Below are 12,938 nucleotides of genomic sequence, written 5' to 3'. Positions count from 1 at the left end.
ATCCTGTGATATTTTCCTTTAGGGTTAAGGGTTAACAATTTTTTCCCTTCCCTTAGAAGAAAATGAAAGATTAAGTTCAAATCTATTAAATCTCTTGTGAGGGTACAGGACAGGAATGCAGTGTGGCATCTGCATACGTGTGCACACCCACATTTGGATCTACGTGTGGTTTCAGCATCTTCCTCAATAGAGTTATTCATAGAGCTGCCACCTAAAGTGAGGTATTGGAGTGTGAAACGTATCATATTTCATCTTTCTGGACAAGAGATTGCTTTTATTACTATTACTACTATTACTATTATTGTTGTTATTATTACCAGGGAAAGGAGTAATCCATAATGGGTTGAGTTAAATTCTGACTGAAAAATGTAAGAAATGGAAACATTTGAGCTTAGGTTTCCCTACTCTAAAGCTGACTGCTCCTGAAAGGAGAGGTTGAAATGGCCAAAGCACTACTGACGTCAGTGCCACCAAGAGCACCCTCAAATGAATATGTTTGTCAGAGTTTGTCCATCGTGACTTTGGAACAAGTGTTCCTTCTAGGGTCTTCCCAGGCCTCTGCTTTGCAACAGGAATTTAATTCTGGCTTGGTTTGAATTGTAATTAAAAAAGGAAGTTTTAATTTTGCTTACAAGTTGTGAAAACAGGACTCGAGGCTGCAATTGTGCCAACATCACAGCTGTAGAAATTAACAAGCTCAACCTAAAAGAAGGAAAAAAACGCCCTGCATAATCTTGGAGCAATTAAGTGGAGTCTTTTATGTTTTCATTAAGTAAGCCTAGGCACCTGATGTCTTCCCACTTTGAGGCACAGAGACTGCCAGCCTCTGCCTTCAGGAGTTGTTTGCCCTGCACTTAGCATCTGTCCCCTGAGACTTGCCTGCCGAGTGCCTGCTTTGCCAGATTTTTCAACATTTCCTGAGAGCTGTGTTCAGCAGGGCATGCATGGTTCCTCCTGGAGCTCACAGAAATTTAAACAATAAGCATTCTATTAAAGATAACATTATAATAAACAGTGGTCTATTAAAGTTCCAGTGTCACCAAATTGCAGTCTGCTTTGATACACTCAACGGAGAGTAAATTTAATGCAGATGTTGTGAAAATAGAGCATGGTGGGGGGCTGATCCATCAGGGAAGCCACAAGGACATCTTACCACGTGGCATTTGGATGAAGGTGGAGCAAATAAGAAGAAACCACAGATCATCTGTTGTCTCCACCAGCAGGAAGTCTTCAAACTAAATTGAAAGTTTCAAATTTAAAATCTGATAATAGAGATGTATTAGTCATCTCAGGCTGCCATAACAAAACACCACAGACTCGGTGGTTTAAACAACAGACATTTATTTCTCATTGTTCTAGAGGCTGGGAAGACCAAGATCAAGGTGCTGGCAGATATGGTTCTTGGTGAGACCCCTCTTTCTGGCTTGCAGACGGCTGCCTTCTTCCTGTGTCCTCACATGGGAGAGAGAGGAAGCTCTGGTGTTTCTTACTCTTCCTGGAAGGGCACTAATCCCATCATGGGGGTTCTACTCTCATGACCTCATCTAAACCTAATTGCCTCGCAAAGAAAATTACCTCTCAATACCAGAACATAGGGTTCTTCAACCTATGAATGTTGGTGGGACACAAACATTCAGTCCATAACAAAAGAAAATCCTCATAAAGTGTTTCTCTAATTGGAGAGATTAATTTATGTACAAGATTTTTATCAGTCAGAATCAGAATAGTTGACTCAGAAATGCTTACAGTTCTTTTTTGATATTGGTGGCAGAATTTTGACTTTGTAAAATTTCTGCATATTTTCTTTGTGAATAAAGACATAGGTCACAGTCCTCCAAAGGGCTTCACTGCCCTGATACGTGTCAGTGCTCACTCAGTGCTTGGTTCTGAACAGAGTACACCTCTTGTTTCTTGGACATAAAATGATTGTTAGATGAGGGATCCATGGGCTTTTTTTGCTAGGATTTTTTTTTTTTCTTTTTAGGATGCTTCTTTTCATGTTTAGAGTGGTACAATAGTATGAATCAGTGCTAAGTGTAAATGTCGTAAGCAGAAGGGAAGTTCCTTCATTCTTACATAAGTGTGTCCTGAGTTCTTGCTTTGTTCCAAGCCCTGTGTGGGGCCCTGAGGATAAAATGGTGAGCTAAGCGGAAAAGGTCACTGCCCTCGCGAAGCTCCCTCTTGCGGGGAAGTTCATTCGTTAGAGATTTTGGTTGCCAGTGGCAGAGACCCAGTTCCAGCCAGCGCCAGCAGGGAACACATTCATTGAATCACCTTTCAGATGATGCTGAGTTAGGCTCTGCTCTGTTGGCCCTACTCTTCATTTTCATGTGCCAAGAAGATTATGAAGACATATGTTGCCTTAGATGAAATTAATTTTCCTCCAATATTAGTTTATAATGCCTTTGGGAGAGAAACAATAGTATATAGGAATATTGTACAATATTTTACATCTAATCAGATTTGAGCATTTGAGTCTGCAGTAGAGATTTTGACATTATTTTCAGTTTCACCTGTGGATATGCTGAATGTTCTAGGGACCTTGTCTTGTGAAAGCTGAGGAAGGCAGGCCGAGGAAGGCAGGGCAGGCATCACTGATGCTGGTCCTGAAGTCTGGAGTGCCGCCGAGAGAAGGCTGAATGGCAGTGAAAGCTGCTGCTGAACTGCACTGTTCCTTTTATCTTGAGAGTCATGCCCCAGCCAGCCTGGAGGGATCCCATGAGGCATTTGACACTTCCAGAAATGATATGGCTCCTGAGGGTACTCCTTGGTTAAGTGACAGTTCCTTGGATCTCAGAGATTTAAGATGAACCAACTATTATTTCTCTGGGATTTGATTACTTGAACATTTTCAAAATATCTGTGTGTACAAAAAAATACTAAAATGCTGAAATGTCCTAGGAGAGACAGTACCATCTGGGACAGGGTTTCCTGAAGGTTGTCTCCTAAATCATTTTGTTGTGAGATTCTTGGGAAAGGAAGGGCTCAATGGTCAGATTAGTTTGGTAAATGCTGCCTCTTGCTGCCCCAGCAGCAGAGGTTCAAGATGAACATAAGCAGATTAAAGGCCCTCAGATGTTCCTCCCATGGCATGGAAACCAGTTTTACTTTTATACACTTAACTGACACTAAGATACAGTAAATTCTCATGGAACCTCCTTATACTGCCTGTGTAAGGAAGAGAATGGTGGCATGGGATTTGGGAGATCAAGTCCCAGTCCTAACTAGAAATCTCAGGAAAATCTGTTGAACTTTGAGAGCCTTGGAGTCCCTGCTATGAAATGAAGATTTGGGCCCAAAGGTTAGGTGTGGGTGAGATGGTCCTCCAGGGCCCATACAACCCTGTCTTTGAGTCAAAGTGTGACCTTTATTGTTATATCCAGGGCAGCTGTGCCTAGAACTGTGTTGAGGTACTGTCTTCATCCTCTTAGTATGTACCTCCTGTCCTGACCAGGAAGGGCGTGGGCCTCCTGGTTCCTGCTGTCACCCAGGCTCTTTCCTTGCTATAGACATCCTCTCTGCACAGCCACACCAGCCTTCCTTCAGCTCCTTGAACTTGACATGCTCTTCTCATACCTTGGCAAACATGGTTCTCTGTGCCCGGGGGTAATCCTCTTTACCCTGTGGCCACCCCTCACTTTTGTTTTACAAGTCCTACGCTTCTTACATGTAGTGGGTTGAATAGCGTCCCTCCAAATTCATGTCCACCTGGAGCCTCAGATGTGAACTTTCATGGAAATAGATCTAATATAGCTGGGATGTGATCATACTGGATTAGGATTAAATCCAATGTAACTGGTGTCCTTATGAGAAGGGAGGACATACAGACACAGAGGGAAGACAGCCACGTGAAGATGGAGTAAGAAATTGGAAAGATGAGCTACAAGTCAAGGAACACCAAGCATTGCTGGGAGCCACCAGAAGCTAAGAAGAGGCTAGGAAGGATTCTTTCCCTAGAGCCTTTTTGAAAAGCACCAAGTTTCAGCAGTGCATGGGTGGAGTTACAAGCCCATTTGCAGGGAAAGGACCTCAATCCAAAAGGAGAGCATTGAGTGTCATTAATTCCTTCTTCCTAGGCCCTGGCCTAAATGCTAGGACAGTAAAACAGAATTGCATGTTTTCTCCCCCAGTGGAGCACATGGTGATAAGGCTGTGATGGAGGAAGGGTGGCAGAGTACGGGTGAGGTGGAGGATGATCAGATATGGTTGTGGTCTAAAAACACTGGCCACAATTCAACTCAAAGAATGTCCACTGAATGTCTACCATGCATCAACACATTAAAAAAAATTCTCTTTATTTGGACTCAAACCAGTTCTTTGTGGAATTACACATTGGAACATTACCTAGCCTCACTATATATATAATTTCATTATGTGTGAAGACTGTCATCCTAGCTGTACTTGGCTTTATACAAATGTAGTATGTCAGATGTTTTTAAAATAAATTGCATTCTTCTCCTTTAGTGTACAATATATTATGTCACTTTTATTTTATCTTCATTACCTAATAACCTTCAATTGGCAATGGCTTCTCATACTTCTGTTTTCCAATTTGTTACAGAGAACTTTTAAATTAGGTCCATTTGCACGTGGGAAATGTAGGTACAAGGAGGACAAAACAAAATGACTCTTTGGTTTACAAGCTGCCATCTCATGATTATCTCTGGAATAATTTAATGATGTTATCTTAAGCACGTGCCTATTATTGGCCCAGTGTGGTCCAGAAAACTGACCCTTATTAATTGGAAAGGAGAATCTCAATGCTACAAAGTCAGGATTTTCTGCTGTGAAAATAGTTTTTCTGTTTTATTTTCTTAACTCCAAAATCTGTGTTTCTAATCCTCCATCCCTGAGCAGTACTGATGGTTGAAAACAATGATTTTCTATCTTATTTTTAGGCAGGAAACCCTTTTCTTTTTAAATGAAAGTTTATTCATAAAGATTAAGTTGTAAATAGAGCATGTGAACCTTGGACATATCCTGACCAGTCTGCAAGCCATGAGACTAAGGATGTTGGATCCCATTTTATGTAAGGAGAAAAACCCCCAGGCTTCAAAGACTGAAATTGAAATTTTATTATGCAGTATAGTTAGGGCCATTTTATTTCATTTCAGTGTAGAAGGCCAAGACAAAACAGAACTGAAAAGAGAACAGACTTGTGTATATTCTGAGATGGAAACATTGAATGCTTTCTACCCCCCGTGCCCTAGACATATACCTATCTGGGTCCAGGGACGGGGCCTGACCCTGCCCAGAGATCCATGAATGATGCAGCCAGGTCCAGCAACTTGAAGGACAGTGAGAAATGACCTTGGCTAACTTTATCATTAGCCATGGGAAGGGGCTGGAGTCATGTCCTTTCTTGATGGACAGTGGGTTACTAAAGATGTCACCACTCTCTAGCAGATCTTGGAGTGCCTGAGCTAAGGCCGTGTTTGCTATGGCGTTCCAGCCCTAAAGCACCTTCCCAGAGTTGGTGATGGAACATGTGATGAGCTCCAGGGTCGGTGTTTGCATGTGATTTTTCACCCTGTTCATTCAATCAGCAAAGCAAAGCAGCCTTGAAATGCTGTGAATAAATATTTGAAGTTTCTGGGTTTCTTATAACTCCATTTTTCTTCTAGGGATTAAATGGGAACCAGATGAGAATGGAGTCATTGCCTTTGACTGCAGGAACCGAAAATGGTAGGAAACGGTCAAACCTCTTAGTTATTTTTTAAAAGAGGAAACTTGCCTAGAGATTCAGGATTCATTTTTACTTAATTTTCCTCTGATCTAGGTACATCCAGGCAGCGACTTCTCCGAAAGACGTGGTCATTTTAGTGGATGTCAGTGGCAGCATGAAAGGGCTCCGTCTGACGATTGCAAAGCAAACAGTCTCATCTATTTTGGATACGCTGGGGGATGACGACTTCTTCAACATAATTGCCGTAATTGCAGCTGTTTTGTACTTTCTTTGCACTTTGAGTTCATGTGATCTTTTATCAGCAAGCAGTTAACATTCTTATTGCTTTTGTATACATAGCATTAGATGCCCTAGGATGAGGTCTCATTAGTCCCACGTGAGTTCACTGAATCGTGGTACTGGAGGGATTTCAGTCACTGGGAAAGCAGTTGAGCACATTTTTTCTCACCTAGCTCTCAGGCACTATTATCTGGAAGAGTAGCACCAGATTTAGTTTTCCTGGAGAACCAACCCTTTCAGAACCTTGGGGAATTAGACCTAGCGAGATTTCCCTTAAACTACTAGATTTTCTCATGTGGAAATTAATTTTAAGCTAGGTTAGTCTGATGACAATGATAGTAATAGTAATCATGATGGTAAGACAACAAAAATGTAGAGAGCAGTTTAAGGCTCATAGGGTACTTTATCTCAGCTTCAGAAACAAAAGTGGCATTTATTAAGTGCCTACTGTGTGCCATTTGCCTAATCTTCATATTGGTATTATCTTCGTTCCTCACAGCAGCCCTAGCGTGTAGGGGGTGGTTTTGGCATTTTCTCAAGTGAGGTTGCAGGGATTGAGAGTGTCAGTAACTTGCGGAGGTCACAGAGCTGGGAAGTGGGAGATTCGGGAACCAAGCCCGGGCATGAACACACTGCCTGGGCAGGAGCACTAATTCAGGAGTCCATCTCCAGTTCTTTATCCTCTTCTCCCCCATTCTCTGGTATAAGTCTCATCATGTTCCTTATTTCCCTCCCACTCTTTTCCAAAGATGATAGCCACAATGAGCCTGGTTGTTTTCCTTGAATACGTAGCTGGGTGCTCCTGTGTGCTGGTCACCTGTGCTTTTCCACATCCCCTCTCTCTGGGACATGGAGTGGCTGCAGCAGTCAGTGGAGGCGGTGTGGTGAGAAGACAGAGCTTGGCTTCAGGGATGGGACTTAGTTTTGAATGCTAATTTGGCCACATACAGTGCCGCGTCTTGGGATGAACCACTTGAGTCTGCCTCTGCCTGCAGCTGTGATGCAGGTGCAGTCACATCACTCCCAGGGTCCCTGCCAGGACAACCAAAGCTGGTACACAGGAGGCCAGTGTTAGGGTATGAAAGAAGGGCTGCTATTTGAAGAATGAGTGGCATGGACATGCTCCAAGAATGCTGTTCCTGTGTCTGCATGGCTTCTCCGGGCCCCTGAGCAGAGTGTGTCATCATGGAACCCTATTTCTGGGCAGCCTTCTGCATGGGCATAACATCCACTTTTTTTTTATTTTTTTATTTTTTTATAACATCCACTTTTATTCACTGGGCAGAGGGCATGGGTATTGAAGTGACACTGGGCTTGCAGAGGGGATTGCTTGATTAGTGTCCTGCCAGCTTCTGATGAGACTTGGAGCAAAAAGGCACAACAGCAGGGCACCATGATTTAATAGCTTCAGATTTTAAAAAGCCCTAAAGAAGAAAAGGAAGAGAATAATAAATTCCATGGGAACAGAGGTTGGTCTTGTTTATTCAGTGTACTATCCCCAGTGCCTAGGACAGTACCTGGCAAATAGTAATTTAAATCCTTGTTGAATGAATTATACCAGCAGCTGCTTTCCATGGAGCATCACTGCCAAGTGTCCCAGTGTAGATGATCTCATTGGATATTCACCCGAGCTCTGTACCGCATAGCCTGGAGATAGAGGCACCAGGAGGTAGCAGCTACTGCCTTTAGGTCACACACTCAGAAAAAGTGGCACAGTGAGGACTCAGAAACTGTCCAGGTTCCCCTTGTCCTGTTTCCTGAGCAGAAGTGAAGAAAATATAGTTGAACCACTCAACCATCTTACTGTAAAACTGTATGGCCTCAGGCATAGCTCTTTGAAGGAGATTTTTCAGACAGAACTTTGGGTTTCCAAATCAAGAAAAGTTACTTTAGTTACCAGGCTCATTGTGAATATGCAAACGTGGGCTGATCCTCACACATCCTGAAGCATTTACAGTTAAGAAGCAGCTAATTTGGGACTATCTTTCTTTTTAATCTTTAATTACTCATTACAGAAGTATCAGAAATTTGCATAATAAGAGCTAGCTAATTACATTGTGAATCCTTTATCAGTCAGGATTTATTGTTCTGTTAACAAAACCAATCGATTGAAATAATCTCTGTAAATTCATTAAGATATACAAACAGTGTCAACTCAATAATGAAGAGAGGGTGATTAAGATAATTAAAAGTAGACATGCCAGTTATTATAGAACAGCTAAGGAAAAAAAAATTCTTTTTTACCCCAAATTGGCCCCTTATATAAAGAAACCCATTAGAGGGCCCATTAACCCTCACTGTACATCTGTTTGTTAGTTTTCAACATAAATGATCAGCTTCAAGACTATTTACATAATTATTTCGACAACTAGAAAGATACTCTGAACTTTTTCATTTGAAGCCTCTATAGTAAAATCATGAACTCTTTTCCCTTAATGGGATCAAATATGTTTGAATTTATATTAAAAGCCTGAGGTCATAAAAGGAACCACTAATTAGCAGTAACTCTAATGTATTGATTGCTTTTAATATAGGCAACATATGTAAAAATTTTAAACAACTCAGAAATGTTCCCATTCCCTTTCCATTTGGCACATATTCTTCCAAATTTTTCTGTATATATATGAACACATATTTTTCCCACAAAAATAGAATCCTATTTTACAGAATATTCAGCAACTTGCTTCTATACTTGTATCAAGTGTACCTGAAGAACAGAGCATTCCATCCTCTATAGTTGGCATTAATTTTTTAACCAGTCCCCCTTTGCTGGACACTATGCTGTTACTAATCTCTTTTCTACTCAAGAGTGCTACAGTGAATGGACTCATACATATATTTTTGCAGGATTGGGTGTGCTTCTGTTGAATAAACTCTAGAAGTGAAATTGTTGCACCGAAGGAGGGTCTGCACAGAGTTAGGTATTATCAGAATGTCCACTAAGCAGGTTATAATGTTTGCATACTTAGAAACTGTATTAGTCAGCTCCATCTGCCATAACTAAATACCACAGACTGGGTGGCTTAAGCAACAGAAATTTATTTTATCCCAGTTCTAGAGGCTGGAAAGTCCAAAGTCAAGGTCTGGCAGGACTTGGTTTCTGGTGAGAATTCTCTTCGTTGCTTGCACATAGCCACATTCTTGCTGTCTGCTCACGTGACCTTTTCTCCCTGTGCTTATGCAGAAAGAAAGTGAAAGAGGGCAAGCTCTCTCACATCTTCTCTTATCAGGGTACAATCCCATCACAAGAGCCCTACCTTCATGACCTCATCTAACCGTAATTACCTCCCAAAGGCCCCATCTCCAAATACCACCACACTGGGGGTTAAGGGCTTCAACATATGAATTAAGGGGAGGACACAAGCATTCAATCCATAACAACAATATTTTGAGGGTCCTAAATAGTAGATTTGTAATTGACAAGTCTTCATTTGCATTCCCTTGAATTGTCTCTTCCAACCCTAAGTGTGGTTCACCAGTTTTGCCTTGCCAAATTGTGGTGGTGGCTTTTTCCTCCATCTCCTTTTCCTATTTCTACAGTGGCAAAATTGCTCTAGTAATATGATGTACATGTTTCCTCCATCTGTCTAAAATGGTCACTTGCCCCCATCTAGAGGGAGACCCCACTGCAGGCTCTTGTAAGTACAGGGGGCTGGGATGTTTGAAACTCCATTCAGAATGCCCTGCAAATCTGTTTGAATGCATTGTTCTAGTTGGCTGGATTCCATTTACAGGAGAGGACATTATCATTTCACCCTTCATTACACTGTCAGTTTTCTCTTGCTTGCTGGGTAGATGTTTGAGGAGACATTTCAGTGTTTTAGAGAGAAAGTAAAAAATACAATCTTTATTTTTAATGTTGGAAGCTCTTGTACATTGTAGGTTTTTCGTTTGTACAAATCTAATTCATCATTGCCATTTGATTTTCAGTGCCATAATGGGGAAAGGAGGAAAAGAATTTAAATGGTGGAAAAGACTTTCCTTGCCCATTCTAGCCATTTTTGCATGTTTGTATTAACTTCATTCCTAAGTGCATCTTATAGAGTATTCTGAAAAGTGTCCAATCCAGATCTTTCCAGAGAATAAACATGAAAAGATAATGTTAAAACTTGTTTTAGTTTTCCTGAGCAGGATATTGCAAAATCAATCTAAGAGCAATGAACTAAATGATTGAATTATGAAAGAACAGTTAAAATATGAGAGTGATTTTGTGCAGTTGAAGTTAAAATTTAAGATCAGACCACTGGTGCATGAAGAGAGATGTCTCTGACAAGAGAAAAGCCATATTTTTCTGATTCACTTTGAAGTCTAACTCCAAGCCATGCATTAAATTAACAATATTATCATAAAAATGAGGGTGCTAATTCTGTTCCATGCTGAAGTTAGAAAAATGATTTTACAGAAGCCTAAGCCATGCATTAAATGAACACAGTATTAACTGGGCTGATATTGATAAATCAATTTAAATGCCTCCTGTAGCCCGTGTTTGTGCAGAGTTGAATAGAGAAGAGCATCATTTGTTAGTTCAACCCAGAACTTTCTGGTGCCCTGGTTTTAATTTGCAGAATTTTCTTCAGAACCGTTTCTCCAGTGCTTTGCCTGCTGTGGATTTGCTTTTTAAAGTAATCGATTCCGTATTAAAAGTATGAGGATGGTATTTTCTTTCGGTGCTCATTTTCTCTGTACTGCTAATTACGTCCAGTCGTGTTTCAAATTACACAAGAAGCTTTTGTAATGCAAAAGATCCCTGGGATGCCTTGTGTTGGTGAAAATATTGTGGATTCATCTGCTTCATTACATAAACTCTACACATTTTCATTCTAAAGGTTATTTAATCGAAAGTGCATCAATAAAACCATAAAAATATTTAATGGAGTTCCAGCAATTCTACATCAGATTCTTGCATTGTATGAGCATGCCAGTATTTTAATTCTGTATATATATATATATATATATATATATATATATGTGTGTGTGTGTGTGTGTGTATGTGTAACTAAGGCTTCTCTAAAACGGTTATTACCTGTTTTTCAAAGAGGCTAGAGATTCTTATCATATTAGTTTATTTATTTTTTTGTCTTTGTGTCAACTATTTTTTTTCTTCTCTTGGCTTTGTTTCTAATCTTTTCCATCAGTGATCTTCAGTTTTGCCTTTCATTTCTTTGTTCTGGTTATTTATTTATTCAACAAATAGTGTTGAGTGCTAAGAGTTAAGTACTGAGGCTGCTTTTGTAGGTAAGGAAGACAGGTTGTCTTCCTGCATGGACTTTGAGGTTTTGTGTATATGTGTGTGCTTTGGATGTGAATGAAACCAGGAAGCAGGTGCTCACAGTCGTGTGGACAGAGCAGTCTCAGAGAGGGTTGGGTTGGGGTGGGGAGGCTGAGAGAGCACAAAGCTGGAACATGCAGCCAACGGGGGGCTCAGTGATGGCTTCTTGGAAGAAGCGATGACGAAGTGAAGACTTTAAGGTAGGTAGGCGTTAGCCAGGCATATGCAGTGAGGTAGGGCAGGAAAAAGGAGAATAACAATTGAGGAGGAAAGTGCTATTTTCAGGTTGTAGTAAGTTTTCTCCCACCTCCAGGAAGTACAGGCCTGGCTGGCTTGACTAAAAGGAGTTCAGTGACTGGACATAGTGGAGTGGGGGTGAATGTGGAAGGCAGAGAGAGTGGGTAGGTGGGGGTGATGGGGAAAAGAATGGTAGTGGATTGAGAGGGGCGGTCCAGATCAAGCAAGTCTGGTCATCAGCCACGTAGAGGAACTGGTACATCCCCTGAAGGCAGTGGAAGACATGGAAGGAGTCTCTGCTGCAGGGTGACGTGTCCACATGTTCCCTAAAGTCTCTTCTTTCTTCATGAGGTCTTTCCTCATTATCCTTAAAGGCAACTGTTGATCTTCTTTTGTTAGGCCTGAAAGCTGCACTGCTTTCATTAATCATGTCCAGCTTCCAACGTTAAGCAGGGTTCAGAATCCCCAGTATCATCCAGAGCCCAGTCAGCTGTCCTTTGCTCTCCAGTCTCTGGGCTGAGATTTACATGAACCAACATGTGACACTGTTCTGCACCAATGCCGAAGCTTGCATGAATCTTGGTGGGTGAGCCCAGCCCATTTGTTCTTTGTTTTTAGATTCTTCTCCCAAAAGTTCTGGCCATTCATTGAATGAAACTTGGCTTTCCTCTTTTAGATCATCATTAAAATTCCCATTGAGGATTTTGCTGTGTCTTTAAAATGCGAGATGTTGGGGGTACTTCCAGAGATTGGGTAAAAGGAAAGAAAAGGCAGATGGTGATGTATTCCTTGCTGTCAGAGCCTAGAGTTTGGCGGTTGGCCTGAATAGCATGGGTTTCTCTTGAGGCTTTTTTTTTTTTTTTGGATGGACCATGGCAACATCACAAATAAGCACTTTTTTATCATGAAAAGGAAAAGCAAACATTATTGAGCACATTCTTTTACTAATAAAAGTAAGAAAAAGTGGTCCATGATCACTCCACAGTGATGATCATGTGCAAATTTAGCCAGTGTTTGATATCCCTGACACATGGCAGGTGCTTAGTTAATATTCAGGGAACAAACGAACAAAGGGTTTCATGGCAGATACCTTCCCGGCTGGTATTTGGCAGTAGGCTGGCAGCTCTGTCTTGGCTCCCTGTCTGCCAAATACCCAGGTTTTTGGGAGGGTTCAGAGTGTGGCCTAGGGTGGGGCAGTGTACAGCCACACAATGTGGTGGTTTCTGTCTCAGGTATTTAGAGAGTCACATGTGCCTACTGAAGCAGCCCTTCTCTCCAACGAATGCTGAGTCTGTGCTCTCTGCAGAGGTCAGGGGTACGTGAGCCCTGTTCCCAAGAATAAGTCATGGCCATTGCCCCAACACCCCTTCCTACTTAGCAAGTACCAGCTGTCAGTCTTTCTGTGTAGCACACAGCACACTCACATAAATATTTTCTTTCTTTCTTGTGCTTGTACACCCAGACACT

The 12,938-nt window shown here is 41.4% G+C and overlaps 1 protein-coding gene across 4 annotated transcripts in view; it reads left to right on the top strand.

The window, feature by feature from the left end:
* The window catches only part of CACNA2D3 (calcium voltage-gated channel auxiliary subunit alpha2delta 3), a 795,640-nt gene that overhangs the window by 360,641 nt on the left and 422,061 nt on the right, over nucleotides 1-12,938 (top strand). For all 4 annotated transcript variants that reach the window (XM_049715277.1, XM_049715280.1, XM_049715279.1 and 1 more), the window contains exons 7-8: nucleotides 5,625-5,685; nucleotides 5,780-5,930. In XM_049715277.1, coding sequence (XP_049571234.1) covers nucleotides 5,625-5,685; nucleotides 5,780-5,930 — 212 coding nt within the window. The remainder of the gene's footprint in view (nucleotides 1-5,624; nucleotides 5,686-5,779; nucleotides 5,931-12,938) is intronic.

Source organism: Orcinus orca, chromosome 10 (genome assembly GCF_937001465.1).
Source record: "Orcinus orca chromosome 10, mOrcOrc1.1, whole genome shotgun sequence".
In the NCBI taxonomy this organism is placed as follows: Eukaryota; Metazoa; Chordata; class Mammalia; order Artiodactyla; family Delphinidae; genus Orcinus; species Orcinus orca.
This window is presented reverse-complemented; position numbering and strand designations above follow the sequence as displayed.